The 23,222-nt window shown below is 49.0% G+C and overlaps 1 protein-coding gene across 2 annotated transcripts in view; it reads left to right on the top strand.

Annotated features, from left to right (window-relative positions):
* The first annotated feature begins 1,328 nt into the window (after positions 1 to 1,328).
* PRKCB (protein kinase C beta) overlaps positions 1,329 to 23,222 on the top strand; it is a 206,926-nt gene continuing 185,032 nt past the window's right edge. Inside the window, exons 1-2 of one of the 2 annotated variants that reach the window (XM_039349688.1) lie at positions 1,329 to 1,639; positions 3,311 to 3,342. In XM_039349688.1, the coding sequence (XP_039205622.1) occupies positions 1,446 to 1,639; positions 3,311 to 3,342 (226 nt within the window). In that variant the 5' untranslated portion in view covers positions 1,329 to 1,445. The remainder of the gene's footprint in view (positions 1,640 to 3,310; positions 3,343 to 23,222) is intronic. The other variant, XM_039349687.1, reaches the window with a different exon arrangement.

The following is a 23,222-nucleotide window of genomic DNA, read 5'->3' on the forward strand; positions in this document are numbered from 1 at the left end:
AGACAGAGAGAGAAGCGGAGAGGGAGAGAGTAGGGAGAAAAAGGGGGAGAGGAGAGGGAGAGAGGGGGAGAGGGAGACACGGAAAGAGGTAGAAGGAGACAGAGAGAGGGGGAGAGGGAGAAAAAGAGAGAGAGAGAGACAGAGAGGGAGGGAGACACTTATAGAACAATGAATTTTGGTTTGTTTCTTTTTGTTTGCAGTCCAAAGCACCAGTTGCTAAGAAGCTGGTCCTACACCTGGTCTCATCCTGGAAGGAAAAGAAAGCCAGGAAGACCCATCATCTCTGGGCAGAGCCGAGAAGCAGTACAGGGGAGACTGGAGACCTACACGTCCGGAAGCTTCTTTTCTGCTCCTGAGTCCTAGAGAGAGGTTTACTGCTGAGCTGAGGGCCCAGCTCTGACAGCGGGATGGGAGGCAGCAACTCAGCCTCTGGGCCTGAGCAGGAGGGGGTCCACTGGCTGGGGGCAACAGCCCCTCTTTGGGAGGCCTTTGGCGCCCACTCCCCCCTTTCCTTAGGCAGGAAAAAAAAGCACAGCCAAAAACCTGTGGCTGAAAGCAGCCCTTCTGCTGCCAGGCTTCGGATTTGGGTGATTTATGGCCCGCAGAGTCCAGCTCGAGAAAGGCTTCTGGGGCTGATCCGGCTGCTCTGAACCTTGGAAGAGCCTCAGCAGCCCTTGGAACCACTGTGGCCGGCAGGGGCTTCTGGGACCCGCCTGCAGGAGACGGCCCTGTGGACCCAGAGGTGTGACAGGCACATCAAAACCGGGTGGTAATGTGGTTACCATCTTGCGCTGCCATCTTGATTTTTTAGCCACATCCATCCCTATCCCTGGGTTCCAGAGCGGCGCTCTGACCGGGCCTTATTCGGGACTCCTGGCTGCATTCACACAATGCCCACCCTCTGGGTCCTGAGTTCGGATCCTGTCCACGCAGGTTCAAGTGCAAACCTAGCCAGAAGGCAGCTTAGGGTGCCTCCTCTGCCACGCAGGGCCTGCAGCACAAAGGGGCCCCGGACGGAAAGCTCTCCCGGCACCCCGCAGAGGCCACCGGAACCCCGACTTTTCTCCCCGGGCCCCGTGCCCCCCTCGGGCCGATTTCTCCGGGGCCGCCCTCCGGGTTGCCTTCCTTCAGCCCGCTCGTCGCCGCCGCCGCCGCCCTCCCTTCCTCTCGGGGTGCCGGACGGGGGGGGGGAGGGGGCGCCGGTCCCGGGCGGGGTCGCGCGCGGGGGGTCCCGGGGCGGCGCGAGGGCGGCGGAAGATGCGGGCGGCGGGGGGGGGAGGCGGCGCGGGGGGCGGGGCGGGCGCCCAAGGCTCGGCGCTGCCTCTGCCCAGTGGCGGCCAGAGGTGTCGCCGCCGCAGCTTCAGCACCAGCGGGCGGAGCGGCGGCCGCGCCAGGCAGCTCGGCGGCATCGGTGCAGCGGCGGCGGCGGCGGCAGGAGCGGCGGCATGGCCGAGCCGGCTGCTGAGACGGCGACGGCGCCCCCGGCTCCCCCCGGGCCGGAGGGCGAGGAGGGCCCGGTCCGCTTCGCCCGCAAAGGCGCCCTTCGCCAGAAGAACGTGCACGAGGTCAAGAACCACAAGTTCACCGCCCGCTTCTTCAAGCAGCCCACCTTCTGCAGCCACTGCACCGACTTCATCTGGTGAGGCGCCCGGCGGGGGGGAGGACCCTCGCTCGCCCCTCCCTGCCCCGGCTTCGGCCCGTCGGCTCGCCCCGCTCCCTCCCTCCCTGCGCGGTGCGCCCTTGGTCCTCGCCCGCTCGGGGTGGGGGGGTCGGGACAGGACGCTTCCCCTCCGCCCTCGTGGAAAAGGGGGTAACTTTCGCCTCCCGCTTCTCAGGCCGGCTGTCCGGTCCCCCCTCCCCGCCTCCCCCCGCCCCGTCTGCCCAGCCGGCTGCCTTCGCCCTGCCAGGCTTTCCCCAACCTGGAGCCCTCCGAGCAGGCTGGGGCTACTACACGTTCCGTTGTCCGCGGCCAGCTCGCGCCTTGAGGGCTGCTCGGTGTGGAAAGCTGCTCCGGAGAGGCCCTTCCCCACTGACAGCCTTCCCCACTTGGGTGCCCCTGCAACTTTTTTCCAGGTTTGGGCCAGGGGTCCTCGGAGTCGCAGTTAAGGTGAATTAAGTCAGAAGGGCTGTATAGCCTACAGGGAGAGGCCAAACAGACCGTATTGTGGCCAAGCGTGATGGCCTCCTTCAGCCAGAGACCCGGCTTCCTTTGAAACTCTTGGGCCAAGCGAGCTGCTTCCAGGAGGGGAAAACGCCCCCCCCTCCCCCACGCTGGTCCTCCGGACCTGAACATCGATTCCCCAACACAGCGGGGATCTGAACATGATGGAGAAAACTCATGGCGGGTGGGAGGAGGGGGATCTGTTCTTTAACCCTGTGCCAGATCGTCTTAGCTTGCCATCATCTGCAATTTTAGGGAAAAAGATGAGGTGAATATCATTTCCTTAGCTGGGGGCTCTCCAGCATGTGCTATATATGCACCCTCAACAAGGATCGCTTGGCTTGTGCAGGATCAGTGATTCCCACAGCCAAGTGTTGGTTTAAAACAGTGGTTCTCAACCTGTGGGTCGGGACCCCATTTGGGGTCGAACGACCATTTCACGGGGGTCGCCAAACAAGCCTGTCTGCCATTTTCCCCCCTTTTCTTTGGCCACGCCCCTGGCACCCGGTGATGTATAAGTGGTTGGGGGTCACCACAACATGGGGAACTGTATTATGGGGTCGCGGCATTAGAAAGGTTGAGAACCACTGGTTTAAAAGATATTCTTTCCTGGACCAGGCTGAAGTCCGCTAAGTTCCCCCTTCTTTGCAAAGATCCTGGGAGGGTCCTACAGTGGTGCCTTCTCAGCCCGCAGGAGTTGTCTATGTCTGTCTCCTGTCAGCTCCTGCTCAGGAGGAACCAAGGGATGTCTCCCTCTCCCTCTTCTCTGCGGTGGCTGCCCTGCTCGGGTCCATTTCCGACCTTCCCAATTACTGGGCGACAACTGCCGTGTGCCTCGGCCAGCTGGGTCAGCAGCCGTGCTGGACGGAACTCAGACAATTGTGGTCCAACACAGAAGTGGGGCACCAGGTTGGGGAAGGCTGCCATTGTCCAGCACAACCATTGTACTCAAGGCCACCTTTGTAACCTCTTCCTTTGTTTCTCTTGTCATCTTCCTCTCGTTCAATAAAATGTGGCTTTTGGCTTTTTCTCCCACTTGTGCTGAGCCTCGTTAAAGGCTCACCAGGAGATGCCGAAGCCACATTAAAGAGGAGCGTCTTGGCAGTGAATGAATTCTAACGTGGTGTTTTTTTTTTTTTTCCTTTGCAGGGGATTTGGAAAGCAAGGCTTCCAGTGTCAGGGTGAGTTACAAGCTCAAGATATGTGTTTTTGTCTTGTGTGCAAATCCCTGAAAAGCTCAGAGCCTGCTGGTGTGGCGTAGCCATGAAGGCTCCCTCATTTTTAAAGCAAAGGGGCCTTCAGGAGTGAGGCCTGCATCCTGCCGCGTGCCGAGGGCCGCTCTCAGTCCGGCTGGGGCTGACTTAGTGTGTCTCCATCACCTTGGCCTTTTCTGGGGCAACTGGGTTGCTTGTCCAGTGGGATCCTGTGGCAAGGAGGAGAGGTTCTCTGGGGGGGGGGCATTTTGTAAGCTTGATTGCTGCCCACAAGAGACTCCAAGCACAGTGCCCTGCGCAGCAGCTCTTCTGCTCCGTCTTCCTGGTGGTTGGGCTTAGCGACTCTTTATTTGGCCTCTGGCAGGCTGAATGCGTAGGGCCTCCCTCTTCCGGCTGAGCTGCTCCTTCTTCTACTTGGGAAGGGAGCACTTTCACCCCAATGGGTGCTGGAGAGCTGGGAGGAAGCTCAAAGAGGCAGCAGCCCCTTCCCCTCCCTCCCCAGCTGCCTGGCCTCTGAACAGCAGTGGACGGCCCCCCTGTCAGCATCCAGGATGTGGGGGTGGCTGGTGAAGCGGAAGGGGAAGCGGAAGAAGCCGCCTTAACATGAGGCTAATTGAGGTGCTCCCCCCCACTGCTTCCTCTCTCTTTCTGTCAGTCATCTGGGGGGCAGAGGATGGGGGAGGAGGCAGCCTGCTCCAAGGAGTTGCTCCTCATCCTGGCTTGCTTCTTCAAGGAGAAATGGATGGTTTGCTCTAGTTTGTGAGAGAGGGGGGAGAGAGGGCGGGTGCTTTGCACTTGTAGGCAAGGCTTTGGGGCTGGTGAATTGGGTTCCCCCCCCCCCAGTGGGTGCTCAGCAGTTTTCTATACAAAAAAGGATCTAACCTGAGGGGCCCATCAGGGATCCTGCCATAATTTAAATTGTGTTTGTGTTTCAAATATGAAATTACAAAACTCCTCTTGTTTTAATAACATGCTGGACTGATTTGCAACCTTGTTTACTTCTTTTGAGGCTGGGGCTCTTTTCTTTTTTTTTGGCCGCTGCTCTGATTTGTTTGTTTGTAATGTGAATATTTTATTCTGTTAGCCATTTCTGAAAGATGTTTGGCTGCGAGGTAAAATATACCTTAAAGGAAAAATGGTGGGGGTGGGGGCTTTTCCGCCGTTTCTCTTGTGCAAAGGTGAAAGGGGTGGAATTTCACGCGAGGGGGATTCTTGGTGCCATTGCCAGGAATGTCATGGTGGGTTCTGGTATTGTCTTCTTGGGCTTGTAAACCCTCTTTTCTCTACAGTATTTACCCAGGGAAATATCCCCCCCCCATGATGGATTGAATGCAACAGGTCAAAACAGGTCAACGGGGTTAGCATGATAGCATCTGAGTTGGTGCGGTAGCCATTTTGCTGAGTTCCTTTGAAGGAAAACATAGAAAGGTAGAATCCTAGGACTGGAAGGGACCTTGGAGGTCTTTGAGCTCAACTTACTGCTCAAGCAGAAGACCCCACACCAGTGTTTCTCAACCTTGGCAAGTTTAAGAGGTGCGGACTTCAATTCCCAGAAGTCTACACCTCTTCAAGTAGCCAAGGTTGAGCTACACTGCCCTCCACCATTCCGGACAAAGGGCTGCCCAGTCTTTTCTTGAAAACCTCCAGCGATGGAGCACTCACAACTCTGGGAGGCGAGGTGGTCCACTGAGATCATCATAAATGCAGGATTTTAGTTTACGGAAGATTTTCATTTCTTGATAGGTTTTCTCCTTTGCCAGGATCACTTTACTTGCAGGAAGCCGGGATGCTGTTGCAATTGGATAGTAACCGTCGGGTTGCCTTCCCGTCAGGAGCTCCTCCTCTGGTGCTTTTCTGCCGAGGAGTCCAGATTGTGTTACTTCAGCTAAGTTAAAGCATTCAGGAGATGTGTGTACAAAACGGAGTTTGTTTAAGATGCCCCGTAGCTGGATTTCACACCATCCTCAAAGAGCTGATAGGGCCATTGTGATGGAGAAGCTAATTCCGACGATGCTTGAAAAGAAAAGGGTCATCTTGAAAATGGAACAGATCCTGCAAGTCTGATGTATATTCTCACATTAGAGATGGGACCACTTGATTCGCAGTGCCCCCCCCCCTTTTAGGACTTTCTTGTTCTGAATAGCTTTGATTATCCAGCCCCACCAGCGAGAGTGGAAGACACGGGTGGTGGGTGGCTTTGGAGGAGAGAGAAAAAACGGGCATCCTTTACTACTGTCTTTGGGCAGGCAGATCCAAACGTTAGGCTCAGGGTGGGAGAAAATAGGCATCTCTAGGCACTGGAGGGGGGGGAATGCTAAGAGGAGGCCAGGAGAATGCTAAGAGGTCACACATCTGCTTCACACTTCACACTTCCCTCCTGTCTGGCCTGCTTTCCCCAGCTAAACCACCTTCTCCCCAGTCCCGCCTTGAGGCCAGTTGAGCAGCTGTTTCAGAAGGCAGATTTGGGAAGGGGTGGGGTGGGGGAGGCAGCCAGCACATGCAGCAGCCTAAGCAGTGGAGATTTTGTGTGCTTCCCAGTCTGATCTAGCGCACACACACCCTCCCCTAATAGCCATTTGTCTCTGGGTACCAGTGGAAACCATAATCCCAAATGCTGCATTTTCTGCCTGGGTCGAAATAACTGTTGACTTCTGGCTGGTAGCGCTCTCTCTCTCTCTCCCTCCCTCCCTCCCTCCCTCCCTCCTTGTCTCTCCTCCCTCCCTCCCTCCCTCTCTCTCTCCCTCTCTCTCTCCTTTTCTCTCCTCTCTCTCTCTCTCCCTCCCTCCCTCTCTCTCTCCCTCTCTCTCTCTCCCTTTCCTCTCTCTCTCTCTCCCTCCCTCCCTCCCTCCTCCCTCTCTCTCTCTCCCTTTCTCTCCTCTCTCTCTCCCTCCCTCCCTCTCTCTCTCCCTCTCTCTCTCTCCCTTTCTCTCCTCTCTCTCTCCCTCCCTCCCTCCCTCCTTCTCTCTCCTCCCTCCCTCCCTCCCTCCCTCCCTCTCTCTCTCTCTCCCTTTCTCTCCTCTCTCTCTCTCTCTGTATGTCTGTGCCTGTGCCATGCTCACGTGGGATCTTGCCTTTGCCTGTAGCAATTGACGGTCTCCAACAGGCAGGGGGGAGTCCCTCGTTTGAGAAGGCTCCTCCTCCCCAGCACATGGAGGCCTCGAATGCATTGGCGGAGCAGAAGAGGGTCCAGAGCATCCCCCATTCAAACCCTGTTTGGTCAGAAGGTCCACCCTGAGCCATCTGAGAGGAGGGAAGGGGAGACCATGGCCAGTCTTCATAGGAGGCGGTTTCTGAGGAAGAGCAGTTGGTGAACTAATCAAAAGTGCACCTCAAAAGCGCCTTCGCCTCCGAAAGAGCAGGGCTGCAGGCTCTGAGGATCCGGGGACATTGGTTAGGACAGTCAGAAAATTAATTACAGGTGAAGCTCTTTTGCAGCACAAAAGATGTAATTCATGCAGTGCTCTCTCTGGATTTGATGCACCCTGGAACTAGAAATTTTAATAGTGGAGATCTGGCTTGGGATCAGATCTGGTTTTCAGCATTTGGGATGCTCATCAAAGGCTATAAAATAAAACGGCCCTGTCTGGTTTCTGAGTCTTCCGGTTGTCAGTTTTCCAGAACAGGGAGGTTTGGTCAGGTCGTAATTCCAGACCCCTGACAGATGCGGAGGCTCCCTTGGGACCTGAAGTCTGGTTCCCCCCACCTCTGCACTTGTCACCAAGGCTATCTGGCAGACTCTTATTTATTTTATTTATTTATTTATGAGACTTATATGCCGCTTTAAGTGCAAGCACTCTCTAAGCGGTGTACACCAGTAAGCAATGTGTATATATATTTACATTGCCCCCAACAATCTGGGTCCTCATTTTACCTAACCCCGGAAGGATGGACGGCTGAGTCAACCTTGAGCCGGTGAGATTTGAACCGCTGACCTGCTGAACACAGTCAGCTAAAGTGGCCTGCAGTACTGCACTCTAACCGCTGCACCACCTAGAAGAGATGGGAAGCCGATCTTGGCCAGGCCTCCTTGGCCTGTCTTAGCAACAGCTGCCATGATGGGGGGTGAGGGGAAAGGAAAGGGTTTAGGGTTCAAACCCTTGTTTGAGGAGAAAACCCCTCTTTCCTCTGGTTTTGTTTACTCTGGCAGAGGTTGGATGCCCTCAGGGGACAGCGGGACTCAGCAGCCGTGTGTTGACCCTACCTTCCAGGCATGGCTCCCAGCACACTTTCCTGCTGTTTGTCCTCAAAGCTCACAGGACAGGGAATTCCCCAGCCCTGAACCTGGGGGTGGGTTGGTGAGAGGGAGGCGTTTCAATGCTAGCACAATTCCAGATGGGAAATCGGGGCTTTTGGGTTTCTAGTTGCCTTTCTTTCTTACCGTTCTTTCGATGCAGCATTCATGGTCAGCCATAAACCAGAATTGATAGGCATTCAATTAGACATTGATTTGGAACTTAAAACATGCTGCTGCCGCCGGCTTCTTTGCTGAGGCTTCTCTGCCTTCTCAGGAGTGGAGAAAACCTATAGATGGTTAGAACAGTGAAAGGCCGGACAGCGGAGCAAACTCTTCGCGTGTATAGTCATCACTTCAGAATGCTTCTTTCTTGAAGGTATAAATGGTTGTCCTCGGTTTCCTCTTTTTTTTAGCTGCTCTTCGGTGCTCGGTTCTCTAATCGTATGCTATTCCATGACATCAGCCAGTCGTTGCCTCTGGATCTGGAACTCCTTCTCTGCTTCTGAACTTTGTCTTACTTTAAGACCCTTTTCCTCCGTTTAGATGGAAATGAGCAAATCATACACGCCTTTCCAACCGTTAATTCCTTGGTCTCCTTTCAGGAGAAGTCATGATGCTTCAGTCCACGTTTTAGAGCTTTTAAGGCTGACGGTGGGTGTTCACCAATATATGCTTGATTTGAGGGTTAATCAGTGCATTTGGAGGCAGCATTAAAAGAGCTCCTACGTCAACGTGGGAGCAACATGGTCCCTCTTTAGTGTCTTTCTGGAGAAACAATGACTCTATTTAGATACGCTAAATCTGGGTACTTTCATTTCCATTTTTTGAGTTCACACCGTACATCGAACTATGAACTAACCAAATATGCTGGAATAACACAACGTGCTAAGCCATAACAAACTAACTGAACTCAACAATAACCAAGCTTGGTATGTTGTGTGAAGGCGTTTGCTAGTCTTCACCTGATCTAGCTCGAGATGTTTTGTGAATCTAGCCACGATTGGGAGTTAACAAAGGAGATGCAGACTTTCTAGGTGCCAAATTGTTGCTCCTGTCTGTTGGTTGCAGAGGGGGGTAGGAAGGTTGACATCTTGCACAGGAAGGGCATGTGTGTATTCTTGGAAGAGGGGGCATGTATTCACAGACCCTCCATCTTCCACCCAGAGATATTGGTTGGCTTTATACATCACATCCAACTGTAATAAAAAAAAAACCATTAATCATAGTTTAGAAGCTACAATGGTTGGCTTCACACAACGTACTAAACCAAAAGAAAATAGTCCTCCATTTGGTTTGTTCTGATTCATAAAACCGGTCATTGTGACAATCAAGGCATCCTCAATATCAGAAAGTTGTGGGTTGCAAAGGGTCTGGCCAAGAAGAGACCTCTGGGTTCTTGTGATGCGGGAACACCTCTGGTATTGTCTTCAGAGCTGTGGTGGTGCAGTGGTTAGAAGGAAGAATGGCATCAGTTTAGATGGAAGAAGAAGGAGCAGATAAGGAGGGAGGCCCAGGCGACACAGTATTGAATTGTATAAATTCAATACTGTATGTATAAATATTTATAGAAGTATATACCGAGAAGGTTAGATAAATAGAAGTATTAATGTAAGAAAACATTAATCTTATTGTATATAATACAGATAGGGAAATTTGGAGAGAGGAGTTGCTCGGACATTACCCCTGAATTGTATCTGAAGAGGGATGAGAGGGATGAAAGGAGAGGAGAGAGAAAAGAGTAAAGGAGGGGAGAAGGAAGTAGGAAGGTTGGAGGAGAAGTGGGGAGAAAGGGGAGGAGAGTGGTGAAGGAAAGAGAAGAGGAGAGGAAGAAGAGGGAAGTAGGGAAGAGAAGAAAGGGAGAAAGAAGGTAGAGAAGAAGGAATGTGGATGCAGTGAAAGGGGAAATGGGCAAGCAACACCAAAAGTCATGTGTATGTATTTATTTCATTTTATTAAAAGTATCTTATATATAAGAATGTAAAAAGAATGTATGTTAACATCTGATAAATATCACGGTATATGTATGGGGGAGAGTTTGGAAAAATAAAAAATTATTAAAAAAAAAAAGAAGGCAGAATGGCAGGCTACTTCTGCTGACTGCCAACTGCCAGCAGTTCGACAGTTTGATTCTCACCAGCTCATAGTTGACTCAGCCTTCCATCCTTCCGAGGTTGGTAAAATGAGAACCCAGATTGTTGGGGGCAACAGGCTGACTCTGTAAATTGCTTAGAGAGGGCTGTAAAGGACTGTGAAGCGGTACTGTATATAAGTCTTAAGTGCTGTTGCTAAGTGCTATTAGCAGCCTGAGATCAACCTCTCTTCTGAAACGAGCAGTGTTGGTCACTTATTCTGTGTGGTCACTTAGTCAATTGGTCAGTGTTGGTAGGTCAGAAGGGAACTTTTGGAGTTCCTAGAAAGAACCACAGCTGAACAGTGCCTTCTTCCTTCTTTACTGCAGATCTACTCTGATCTCTCTCCAAGACCAAGAGATCTAGGCATTCACAGTCATTTTCCTTAGTGGAAGAAGGTGATCAGTTGGCTAAGAGGTGAGGAGGAAGTGAATGGGGCTGTGTGCAGCCATTAGGCTATTTTTTCTTTCTTGGAACCGCAAGGGGAACTAAGATTCTCTGGTAGAGAACACATAGCACCAGTTCTGAGAGGTCACACAAGACCTACCTGGTATAACCCTCTACGAGTACGTAGCATAGTGGTGTCAGAACCATAATCTAAAGTTACGGACAAAGTAAGTGATGATCCAAGTTATTGCTCAGGTCCAAAGAGTTTCTGTCCTTGTGGAGATAACTGAGCAACTGAGGAACTGACTGATAGTCTCAGAGGCCAGTCTTGGGTGGAATGTTGACAGGTCACCATGAAGAGGTGACTGTCACTCCAGAGTCAGGGTCAGCCAGAGGGCACAGATTATTGGGCTGTCTGGATGTGGGTTCTTGAACTGGATCAGGACAGTGAAATGTTGTGGAGAAAGGAAAGCCATTCACCCAAGGCTCAACGTCTGTCTTGTCACCTTTGCAAGAACCAAACTTGTCCTGATCATTGCAGGTCATGAGAACCCCATGGGCCACCTAAGAGGAGGAGACACAGGATCTGAGGCTCTTATCACTGCAACTCCTTCTTCCTCTGTGCTGTAGCTGAATTTTTCTACAGAGCACTAGGCATAGACTAAAGGGAGACCCCTGGGACAGAGGCTGAGCAGCTACTTAGACTTCAGGGATGTGCTTCCTTTTCTAACGCCTTAATTCATTGTCTCGAAAAGCACCAGATCCTGATGCCAGGCTAAAAGAAATACTCAGTGAGCCTCTTCTACTAGCTAGTTAGTTTTCCGGGAATGCTCATTTTGTTTTTCTTGGCAGTTTGACAGTCCCATCTTTGCTAATATGCAACGTCTTTGATTTTTGTCACAGTTGGTTTCCGAGAGAAGGGGGGAAATCCACCCAAACAGTTCTCCTTGGCAAGGTCCTCTCCCACCCACCACAGATGAGGCAGGATTTTTCACGTGGCATAGCTCCGCGCAGCAGGAAGAGGACATCTGCTCTGCTGTTTCTGGGGACTGAAGGGACATCACAGTTAGGTCCACGGTGCTCAGCTGAGGGTCAGCAGTGCCAAGCTTCCTGCACCCCTAAAACTCAGGATCAAAGGCAATTGCAGTTGTGTCCAAGCAAAGGAATCCAACATGTTCTGTCCAAGCAAAGGAATCAGGGTTAAGGTGCTGTCTTACTTCACCCAGTTTGTTAAGATTTTGGCTGTGATCCCCTGGCCAGAAACTCTCTGGCTGCATTTAAGCATGGGAACCCAAACAGTAAATTCAGGCGTTGGCTTCTATTTGGGGTTGGTGCTGTCATGTCGTTGTTGTCATCATCATCTTCATCATCACCATCACCACTACCACCACCATCGTGCATATGCTACCTGACTCCCAGCAACTCTGGGCAATTTACAAATTATTAAAAGCATTCAAAAACAACAAAAAAGAATAAAATGGCAGAAATGACTGACCCAGACCAGAGCAAAGAAGAAGAGGGGCTTCCGAGGGCTGATGCGAAGAGCCAGTTCTTCAAGGTCCTCCAAGGCTCCAGTAGGGTGAAGCAGTGGTGGGATTCAGCCAGTTTGCAGCACTTTGGCAGAACCCATAGCTAATTTCTTGTTGCCCAGGCCCAGAATGGACTTCCAGAAGCGGCATCCTCACAGAGAACTGGTTGTTCACATATTTGAATCCTGCCACTGGGGTGAGGGCCATTTGAATATCGGGGGAGAGGAAACTCACTCGGGAGGGACGAGGTGGTCAAGGATTCACTAAAGCACCTGAGCCAGTAATTAGCCTGGTACCTGTTTAGCTCTTAGAAACTAACCCACTTTGCAAGCCCTAATTAATTGACACAAAAAGCCACCTTATTTCATCGCTCAATGTGTGAGAGTCCTAACTCTTCATGGGCCCTACCTCTGAGTTATTTGTTTTGCAATTACCAAGCATTTCTCATTTGCCTGCCATGTTGGTTTCCTCAATAAGCTCTTAACAAAATAACAGAGTTGAAAGGGACTTTGGAGGTCATCTAATCCAACCCCCTGCTCTGGCAGAAGACCTTATACGATTCCAGACAAATGGCTGTCCAGTCTCTTCTTGAAAACCTCCAGCGATGGAGCACCCACACCTTCTGAAGGCAAGTTGTTCCACTGATTGATTGTTCTCAGTGTCAGGAAATTTCTCCTTAGTTCTAGGTTGCTTCTCTCCTTGACTAGCTTCCGCCCATCGCTTCTTCTCTTGCCTTCTGGTGCTTTGGAGAACTGACTCCCTCTTCTTTGTGGTAGCCCCTTAGATATTGGAAGTGCTATCATGTCACCCCTAGTCTTTCTTTTCATTAGACTACTAGACACACCCAATTCCTGCAACCATTCTTCATATGTTTTAGTCTCCAGGGCTTTAATCATTTTAGTTGTTCTTCTCTGCACTCTTGACTTTCTTCAATGGGTCCCCCCCCTTGAGTTTGGGGTGATTGCAGCTACAGATTGCTGATCTTCTTTCAAGTATGGAGCATAAATAATGGTGGGTTAGTGTCCAATCTTCAAGCCTTCCTTCCCAAGCCAGGCTTCCCTTTTGATGCTGCTCCCCAGTGTCCCCAGTGCAGCCTTTGCATCTTGAGCAGCCACATCACTTTGTTGGCTCATGTTTAACTGATGGTGACACTGGATCCTTTTCACATGGACCACTGCCAAACTGCCTCACTCCCATCCTAGATTTGTGTCTTATATTTTCCTAACCAGATGGGGAACTGCAGATTTCTCTTTCCTCCATTCCTTCTCTTGCCTTTCAGCCACTACTCAAGTCTGCCTGGATTCTCTTGCATCTTTCTTCTAAGTAGGAGCTGCTCCTCCTCCCTGCTTTCTCAAGAGACTCTGGAGAGTAGTCGGGCAGTCAGCTCTTCCCTGAGTGGCTGAGGATATAATCCATCTGCCTTCGGGAGACCTGAATTTGTTTAAGTGCTCTCTGAGCCTCCCCTTCGCTTTGCTCAACTGCGCTTCTCTCTTTTCCTCGGTGTCCTAAGAATGACCAGCTAGAGCAGTGGTTCTCTACCTGTGGGTCGGGACCCCATTTGGGGTCGAACGACCATTTCACGGGGGTCGCCAAACAACGCAGTCCGCCATTTTTTCCCCTTTTCCTTAGCTGTGCTACTCCCTTTTATTCTATTGGCTTTTGAAAGCCAATAGAATAGACTCTCTTGAATAGAGTCTAATTCTATTGGCTTTCAAAAGCCAATAGGAATTGTCCAGGCTGTCTCTGCCCTGCTGAGCCCGCCAAAAGTCCCATTCTGCAAACGGTGCTGCACCAGTTGAGTAGTCCTCGACTTACGACCGGTTGAGTAGTCCTCGACTTACGACCGGTTGGGGGTCGCGGCATTAAAAAGGTTGAGAACCACTGAGCTAGAGACCTGTGGTTGTTTCTGAGATGCAAAATAGGAGTTACCAAGTTTTTCCTTCTCATTGTCAGCCAGGGACATCCCCGTGTGTTTGTGTGTGTGTCTGTGTTGAACAAGGATTGTGGTCAGAACTGTTTGACCAATGCCATGTCCCTTTTTAAAGCATCTTGCAATGCACATAACAAAGATGTGGGGTTTGATTGCATGGCTGTGATGACCATTTTGACTTCTCTACTGAAGTTGCCAAGTTGCTCTGATGCCCCACTCTCTCCTCATAGGTCTCCCCACACCATTTTTGGGGCTTTTTTGGCAACCTACTCAAGAACACCTGGTTATTATTTTGGGTGCATCTCCCAAATCTCAGCTTATTCTGGGCTTTAACCTATCACTGATCTCATAGTTTCTGGAGATGCTTCTTCTTTCCTGAATCTGTCTCTCTGTGTATCTGCCACAGCTTCTTTCGAGATTTCCCATTTTCCTTTGGCCTTTACTGTCTTACTTCATAGACTAAGCCTAACTTCCCAGTCTTACTGGGCCTCATTTACCCTTCCTCAGAGTTCATTAGAATCCACTCTTCTGAAGCCCATGATGCAGGTCTGACTCTTCCCAGTTCCTTCTCCTCTAGACATCACAAATTCAAGGAAAGCGTGGTCACATCACCCAAGTGCCACCTTCTTCCCTTTTTTGACCTTGTGCTCCCTGTGCGTGGACCACGGTGCCCCTGTGACCTTTAAGAGACCATTGCAACTTGGCTTAGAATCAGATCAGCTCATCCAGATGTAGACTCTAGTCTGAAGTCTTCAGGCTGCAGTCTCTGAATTTACTTTTCTGGCCTAAAACTCCCTCCAATCACAGTGGCCAAATTTAGTGGCGTGATAGTTTCCTGCCCTTTTGAATTAAAGAACTAAAAATAAACTTGACCCAATTGATAAAACAGAACATGAGCTCCAAACCACCCCCATATAACCTTGGAAGTCAACCTGGATCCTGCCGGTTCACCTGCCTCTTGGATGACTCCCTTTTCTTTCTGGCCAGGAAGGGGATTCAGAAGTTGGTGGACTGGGCATTACAGGCAGTCCTTGAGCCAATTGCTAAAGAAGGCAGGTATTAAATGAGTCGCGCCCCATTGTACAATCTCTTTTGCCATGATTGTTAAGTGAATCCAGCTTCCCTCATTGACTTTATTTGTCAGAAACCGGCTGGGAAGGTCACGAATGTAGATCACGTGGCCCCGATGTGCTGCAACCATCCTCAATACATGACGTTTGCCAAGCAACCAAATGTTGATCATGTGACTGGGGATGCTGCAATGGTTGTAGGTTTGAGAGCCAGTCATAAATCCCTTTTTGTCATTTTGATCAGTCATTAAACGAGTGATTGTAAGTTGAGGACTGCCTGTACTCTATAGGGAGAGGACAACTGAACATGTTTGACATATGTGGACAAACGTGGCTATAAAATGGTCCAATGATCCTTCCTTTCCCCCAGGGAAGCCCAGGGACTGACTCTGCCAGGGGCTTCTGTAGAAGGCGTGGCACCTTCCTGAGGTTGTTGGCCACAAGCACGTGACCAAAGTCCTGTTTCCTTTGTCAAGTGTCTGAAATGGTATAGGGTTTCCTGCCTGAGCAGGGGGTTGGACTTGATGACCTCCAAGGTCCCTTCCAACTTTATTATTATTATTATTATTATTATTGATCATTGCACAGTCAGCCAGATGTTCAGACTGGATTTGGCATTTTGTCTACCTATCGAGTCCTTACCCAGGACCTGAGATAGGCAGATGTGGAAGTTTGATGGTATTACAGATATCGTCGCAGGATGGAAGCAGTTCCTAATAAGGCTGCCTTTTGCAATTGACTAATAGCGAATTTGTCATTATTATTATTATTATTATTATTATTATTATTATTATTATTATTACTATTATTATTAAATGCCAAAGCGAGTGAGATCTCTGGCATGTGGTTGGACTTTTTAATGCTTCTTGTGGAAGTCTCTGCTGGCTTGCAGGGCAGATCTGCTCTGTGCCCGGCACCACATAAGGATTTAATGCTGTCCGTGGCATTTTTCCCCATTTGAAATGAAATCCTCTTTCTTCTGCAGTCTGCACGTGGGACGTACTAGCAAAAGCCTGAGGGAGTGGTTGGTCTAGATCAGGGGTCTCCAGGCTTGGCAACTTTAAGACTTGTGGACTTCACCTCTCATAATTCCCCAGCCAGTATAGCTGGAGGATTCCCCTGGCTGAGGAATTCTGGGAGTTGAGGTCCACAAGGCTTAACGTTGCCAAGTCTGGAGACCCCTGGTGTAGGTGTATACACTGACTGTCAGTAATAAAGCTTGCTTTTCAAATGAGATTGAACAGGATGGAATCTACATTTAGGCTTAGCACAGTGGTTCTCCACCTGTGGGTCGGGACCCCATTTGGGGTCGAACGACCATTTCACGGGGGTCGCCAAACAACACAGTCCGCCATTTTTTTCCCCCCTTTCCTTAGCTGTGCTACTTCGTTTTATTCTATTGGCTTTTGAAAGCCAATGGAATAGACTCTCTTCAATAGAGTCTAATTCTATTGGCTTTCAAAAGCCAATAGGAATTGTCCAGGCTGTCTCTGCCCTGCTGAGAGCGCCAAAAGTCCCAGTCTGCAAACGGTGCTGCACCAGTTGAGTAGTCCTCGACTTACGACCGGTTGAGTAGTCCTTGGCTTACGACCGGTTGGGGGTCGCGGCATTAAAAAGGTTGAGAACCACTGGTTTAGCATAACTGGTTTCTGATCTGCCAGTGGAAACCTTTCAAGCTGGAGTTTAAGTGGGATTCCTTGAAAGAACGGAAAAAGAAAGGGGGGATATCAGATATTTTTCTGGTGTCAAAAACATTGATATAATCCACACATCATAAGATGTAACATGGTTTTATGGTTTTGTCTTAGCATGAAGTATAAATCTGTCTAATGACTTACTGAACAGTGCATTTAAAAAGCCTGATTTAGTATTGCATGTGAAAATGATGGCCACAGTAGCCAATGGTACATGAAATTTTAGCTTGTTAAATCAAATTGTGCACAAGCTACGTTTCATTTACACATGCTGCGTTCATTTCCATTTTGCTTTCTCCTCCTCAACATAGATGGAGAAACGAGCAACGTGGACTGGATATGCCCAAACACAGTTACTTTGTGTTGTGTCCAACAGGCCAGGATTTGTAAGCATAGGGCCAGGTTACTTACAGGACCGCATACTGCTGCATAGTTCCCAGAGACCGGTGAGGTCCCACAGATTGGGCCTCCTTCAGGTCCCATCGGCCAGACAATGTCGGCTGGCGGGCCCTCGGGGAAGGGCCTTTTCTGTGGTGGCTCCGACCTGGTGGAATCAACTTCCCCCCCCCCCGAGGTTCGAACTACTCCCACCCTGCCGGCCTTTAAGAAAGCCGTTAAAACTCTCCTGTTCCGGCAGGCCTGGGGCTGATGTCCCCGGGGGGGGGGCGGGATATGATCGGACACGCTGTATGAATGTATTTATTTTGTTGTTTTATTGTTAGATGATTGTTTTAATTTTGTACGCCGCCCTGAGTCCTTTGGGATTGGGCGGCATATAAAATAAATAAATAAATAAATAAATACTCGCAAATTCTGGCCTAGGACTGGGAATGGCAGAACCAAAGGTGGAGCAAATGGGCCTCAACAGATGCTGGCTGTCAAACCCTGCAAAGTGGAGAAGCTCAGAAAATAAGAACCAATTTGATTTGTGGAAAGATCTTTCTTGTTAGTAGGGTAATGCAATAGGATGTGGAAAGCAGTTATCTGGATCGATTTATACTTCATGTCATTAAGGCAGAGTTCCTTTGAGTCCTCTTCCTATGGGCTGACGGGTCTCTTTCAATGGTCCTGCTTCTTCCTGCACCTTCCCGGGGTCTGTTATGTTCTACCCTAGCAGCTGAAGAAGCAACTTGGAGATATGTTTTCTTCAGAAAAGGAAGGTTTATTCTTTTGAGAGAGTAGGTCATATCCAACTAATAGCATACTAGTGTTGCTTTCAATGGGATGGGATACTTTAGGAGACAAATTCTCCTTCAGCTCCTTCATTTGCTGCTGTGTCTATAAACTCTCCATTCTTGGCCCTTGTTGCAAATAGGTCAGCCTGTTGCTTCCTTCCTTCCTTCTTTCCCTGCACTGATCCTTTGGATCTGCTGCTCTTTTGAAAACATCTGTATCTTTAGCGGAAGAGCAATGTGACCCCTTAAAAGGAATGCAGCTAAAATATGCCAACTGCTCTATTATGTCAGAGGCTACCGTGTGTCCACAATGACTCTGTTGGTTTTCACGGTGCTCTAGATGCCTTGCTTTAAATGTTTAAAGCCTTTTTAAAAGCTTCTAATGCTTTTAAAGCTTTCAGAATTTTCATAATTTGCTTGGGGAACTGCCCCTTTTACATACTTAGTTTCTCAGAGCACTACCAAGCTCTGATGAGCAGAATTTAGTCATGAAGATTTGATCAATGGAGACTCAGGCTCGAAAGACAATTTGTCATCTTGGGCATCAGTGAAGTGAGGGTGGTCCAGCATGCTTCTGTGCCCTTAGGGGGCAGCCCGCTTTTCACCTCCTGGGCAGTGGTATATAAGACAAGACATTGCAGCCTAGACTTAGGGGGTTTAGCTGCGTGCAAGATTCTACTTTGGTCCAGAAGATGATTCAAGTGCGAGGGGCCTTGAGTTCCACCAAGCACCACTGCAGAATTACGTTAGAGAGAAAGGATGTGTTGCATGACAAAACAATGTCAAATTTCACATGAATTGAAATTCCTCTCTCAATTTCTCCCCTTTAAGAAGGTTATGGTGACTGCTGGAGATGTCTTTTGCACAGCTTCCACTCTGAATTGATTTTGATTTTCAGTTATCTTTATTTATTTATTTATTTATTTATTTATTTATTTATTTAAGAGAATTTACATAGCTGGCTACTCATTAGATAAATATGAACTGACATTCATGTTTAGATTTAGATTTAGATGAGGGAAAAGAAGGAGAAGTCATCAAATTTGCAGATGACGCTAAGCTGGAAGGAAAAGCCAATTCCCAAGAAGATAGGCTCCGGATCCAGATGGATTTCAACAGACTTGAACATTGGGCCCTAACAAAATCAAATTCAGAAAAGTAAAGTTTTACACTTAGGCAAGAAAAACCAACTCTATAGGTACAGACCAGGTGAAACTTGGCTTAATGCCAGTAACTGTGAGAGGGACCTTGAAGTCCTAGTGCAGTGGTTCTCAACCTTTTTAATGCCGCGACCCCCAACTGGTCGTAAGTCGAGGACTACTCAACCAGTCGTAAGTCGAGGACTACTCAACTGGTGCAGCACCGTTTGCAGAATGGGACTTTTGGTGGGCTCAGCAGGGCAGAGACAGCCTGGACAATTCCTATTGGCTTTTGAAAGCCAATAGAATTAGACTCTATTCAAGAGAGTCTATTCTATTGGCTTTCAAAAGCCAATAGAATAAAAGGGAGTAGCACAGCTAAGGAAAAGGGGAAAAAAATGGCGGACTGCGTTGTTTGGCGACCCCCGTGAAATGGTCATTTGACCCCAAATGGGGTCCCGACCCACAGGTTGAGAACCACTGTCCTAGTGGATAATCACTTAAATATGAGCCAATAGTGTGCGGCAGCAGCCAAAAAAGCCAATGCAGTCCTAGGTTGTATTAATAGAGGGATAGAATCAAGATCACACAAAGTATTAGTACCACTTTATAAAGGCTTTGTAAGAACACAGCAAGAATACTGCATCCAGCTTTGGTCCCCACAATATAAAAAAGATGTTGAGACTCTGGAAAGAGTGCAGAGAAAAGCGGCAAAGATGATTAAAGGCCTGGATGCTAAAACATATGAAGAATGGTTGCAGGAACTGGGTAAGTCTAGTGAAAAGGACCATGGATGACATGATAGCAGTGTTCCAATACTTGAGGGGCTGCTACAAAGAAGAGGGAGGTCAATCTATTTTCCAAAGCACCAGAAAGCAAAACAAAAAACAATGGATGGAAACTGATCAAGGAGAGAAGCAACCTAGAACGAGGTTCTCCCCTGACAGTGAGAACAATCAACCAGTGGACCAGCTGGCCTTCAGAATTTGTGGGTGTTCCGTCACTGGAGGCTTTTAGGAAGAGACTGGACAGTCATTTGCCTGAAGTGGTATAAGGTCTCCAGTTTGAGCACGGGGCTGGACTAGAAGACCTCCAAGCTCCCTTCCAACACTGTTATTATATTATTCTGTTAATGTTAGTTGAGAAAGGAGACCTAAACCAATCTGTAGTTTGGGAAGAACTGAAGTCCCTTCCTGGATTCCTTTGAGGGCATCTTAGCAACTTCTTGAAATGTGTCTCCTGCCCAGACTTCACTCTGAAAGGACTTTGACTTTCAGATCTATCAGATAAAGTAGTAATTGCATCTGATTGACTGCAGAGTTTCCTGTAATTTGATGTGACTAATTTGAGCACCAGCTTGTGAACTGCCAGCTCTTCTGCCCTCTCTCACCCGTGCTTCGAGTGGGAGGCATCTGCTTTTGTGCACTGCTGTCTCTCTTCCTTTCTAGACACATAGACTTATTTCAAACAACTCGGCTCTGATGAACGATATCCAATCTTCTTTCTTGGGTCAAAAGCAGCGTTGGCAGAGGAGGAGAGCAAATGTTTTAATCCAGCTCTGAACAGTTACATAAGTGTTCACCTTAAAACTGGATTATTGCTTTTTCTACCCATGGTTGCTCACACACCTCCTCCCTTCCCCATATTCTCCAGGAGCAGGTGAATTTGAGGCGCCAGCAGCTGCAAGAGCAAAAGATTGCTGCTGCCAGGCGTTGGCAAACGGTGCCCACAGGCTCTGCTGGTCTCCTGCATGGCAGGCTTGGAGCAACTGCCCCATTCTGGGCACCCTCTGCCCCCAGTAAAGGACGGGCTTCCCCCTCCCACCCCCTTAAAGACAGCCCCACAGCTCACTTCTTCAAATGCTTCACCAGGCCATTGCAAAAGCTGGGAGACGTTGGGGAGTCTTTGCTGCAGCTGAAGCCCTGTCCTGATGTGACTATTTCCTTTCAAACCCCGACTGAGAGATTCTGCCGTCAGCTCGGAAATGTGTCTCTTTTCAACTTCAGAGGCCAAGGCATTGAGGCTTGACAGGGCATAATGTGTGACACTCACAAGCCAGTGTTGTTTTTATTCTTCCTTGTTATTCCTCCAAGATCAAAACCTCACTGAGTGTAAAATGTATCGCTGGATGTCAAATATTGATAGATTAGACTAGCTGATGCATATTGTCAGTGGCATTTGCAAGAGAGAATTGCGTTCTGATCCTTCTGCGGCAGCAGCTTGGCTGGAGCAAAGGGTGTTGTGGGAGGGGGGGTGTCTTCATCATACACCCCTACCTTGGCGCCCTGGCTCCACCTCAGCAGCTGCCACCCTGCCTTGAGATCAGGGCTGGGAAACAGGCTGCGTTTGGATCCAGGAAACACTCAAATGGAAGGGAAGCAGCTCCTTTGCGTCCCACCCTTAGAAGCAACTGGGAAGCCACTGCTGGATTAGAAGGAAGTTGTTTTCTGGCAAGAGCCTCCATTTGGGCATAAGAGGGATAAAACACCTGTGTTTTGAGCTTCCCAATACATACTTCTCTATATATACCGTCAAACAAGGTTCTGATTTGAACTTAAGGATATTTATTTATTTATTTATTAAAATTTATAGATAGACCGCCCCACTCCCGCAGGACTCCAGGCGGCTAACAATAAAAACACCATATAACTTAACAAAACAAACAATACAATAACATTCATCCAGGGGTCAGATTTTATAAACCCCAGGCCTGCCGGAAAAGCCAGGTCTTAAGTAGCTTACGGAAGACCAACAGGGTGGGAGCAGTCCTAATCTCCGGGGGGAGCTGGTTCCAAGACGTGGGCGCCATCACAGAGAAGGCCCTCCTCTGCGGCCCCGCCAAATGGCACTGCTTGGCCGACGGGGCCTGAAGGAGGCCCAGCCTGTGGGATCTAACCGGACGAAGGGAACTATGAGGTTATATTAAACTGAGCAGCTGTATTAGTAGGGAAACTGAGTGCGTTCTCCCTGAGATTACGGTTTTTCTAATGGTTTTTATTGTTTCCAATTTTTTAATGATTTTTTTTTGTTATGGATTTGATTATTTTGTTGATTTTTTGTGTTTTTAAACTTTGTACACTGCTCATGTATATGCGGTATGTATATGTATATGAGAAGGGGGCTATATAAATTTACTAATTAAATAAAGAAAACATTAGAAAGAGTAAAGAGAGCTAATCTAGAGAGTTTCTGAAAGTCAGTGGCAACTGGAGAGAGAGAGAGAAAGAGATTTATGCTTTATAGGGCTCCTTACTCATCTGACTCATATTTTATCCTGGGACTGAATCTGTCTAGCGGCTGTTTCAAGAAAGGTGATATTTTTTGACCACAGGCATCTGTCCTATCACTATGTCCTCCTGGAAAAAACATTTTAAAAATAGCCCCTCGACGCTCTCTTCTTGTCCTTCTCCTCTTGTGCAACCTGTGCAGGGGCGGAATCAGGGTTTATCTTCAGGCAACTTCCGTGACTCTGAAGCATCCCACCAAGATCAGTTTGCTGCCCTAAAACTGATGTTCTAGAGAAAAGTCCCTGACTTGGGGTCACCACCGAAAAGAAGGGAGCCCAAGAGTGGTGCTGGTGAAATTCAGCTTCTGTTTTATAGGACAGGGATCCCCAAGCCCTGGGCCACAGACTGGTACCACGCCCCGCCCAGACTGTGGAAAAATAGCTTCCCACTGTTCCAGTCCCTGTTGTCCAAAAGGTTGGGGACCACTGTTATAGAGAGTCAACAAGAGGGACCAAGTTCCTTCTAGTCATATTTGGAGCGATGTTCCAAGCAGAGGCTGCTGACTGATGTTCCCAAATAGGGTCCGGAGAAACACCTTCTGCCAACCTCTAGCACAGTGGTTCTCAACCTTTTTAATGTCGCGACCCCCAACCGGTTGTAAGTCGAGGACTACTCAACTGGTTGTAAGTCGAGGACTACTCAACTGGTGCAGCACCGTTTGCAGAATGGGACTTTTGGCGGGCTCAGCAGGGCAGAGGCAGCCTGGACAATTCCTATTGGCTTTTGAAAGCCAATAGAATTAGAGTCTATTCAAGAGAGTCTGTTCTATAAAGCCAATAGAATAAAAGGGAGTAGCACAGCTAAGGAAAAGGGGGAAAAAAATGGCGGACTGCGTTGTTTGGCGACCCCCGTGAAATGGTTGTTCGACCCCAAATGGGGTCCCGACCCACAGGTTGAGAACCACTGGTCTAGCAGTTACTTTTCCTAAAAAAAAAAACAAAAAACCGTCTGGCCCAGCAGAGCTGCCCAGGCCTTGACCATTTCAGATGCCCAAGAATAGTCCTCTTTGACCAAAGGAAGAAGTGGTGTGGCGGATACTCCACAATGAGTGGGGGAGAGATAGGCCACCATGCCTCTCCCCAGTCCTCCTGGGTCTGCTTGTGTTAGGGAGGATGAGTCCTTCCTCAGGCAAGGAGGGGATGTGGGTCTTGGGCAGAACCCCCTTGGCTGCTCAAGGGGGCTCTGCTGATGGACCTTGGGATTCAAGTTTGGACAAAGAGGTTGGCTGAAGCTGTTTCACAAGCCCCAGATATGCTCAGCTCACAGGTGGGAA

Source organism: Crotalus tigris, unplaced genomic scaffold (assembly GCF_016545835.1).
Source record: "Crotalus tigris isolate CLP2741 ecotype Arizona unplaced genomic scaffold, ASM1654583v1 scf7180000018301.7375997, whole genome shotgun sequence".
NCBI classification, from domain to species: Eukaryota; Metazoa; Chordata; class Lepidosauria; order Squamata; family Viperidae; genus Crotalus; species Crotalus tigris.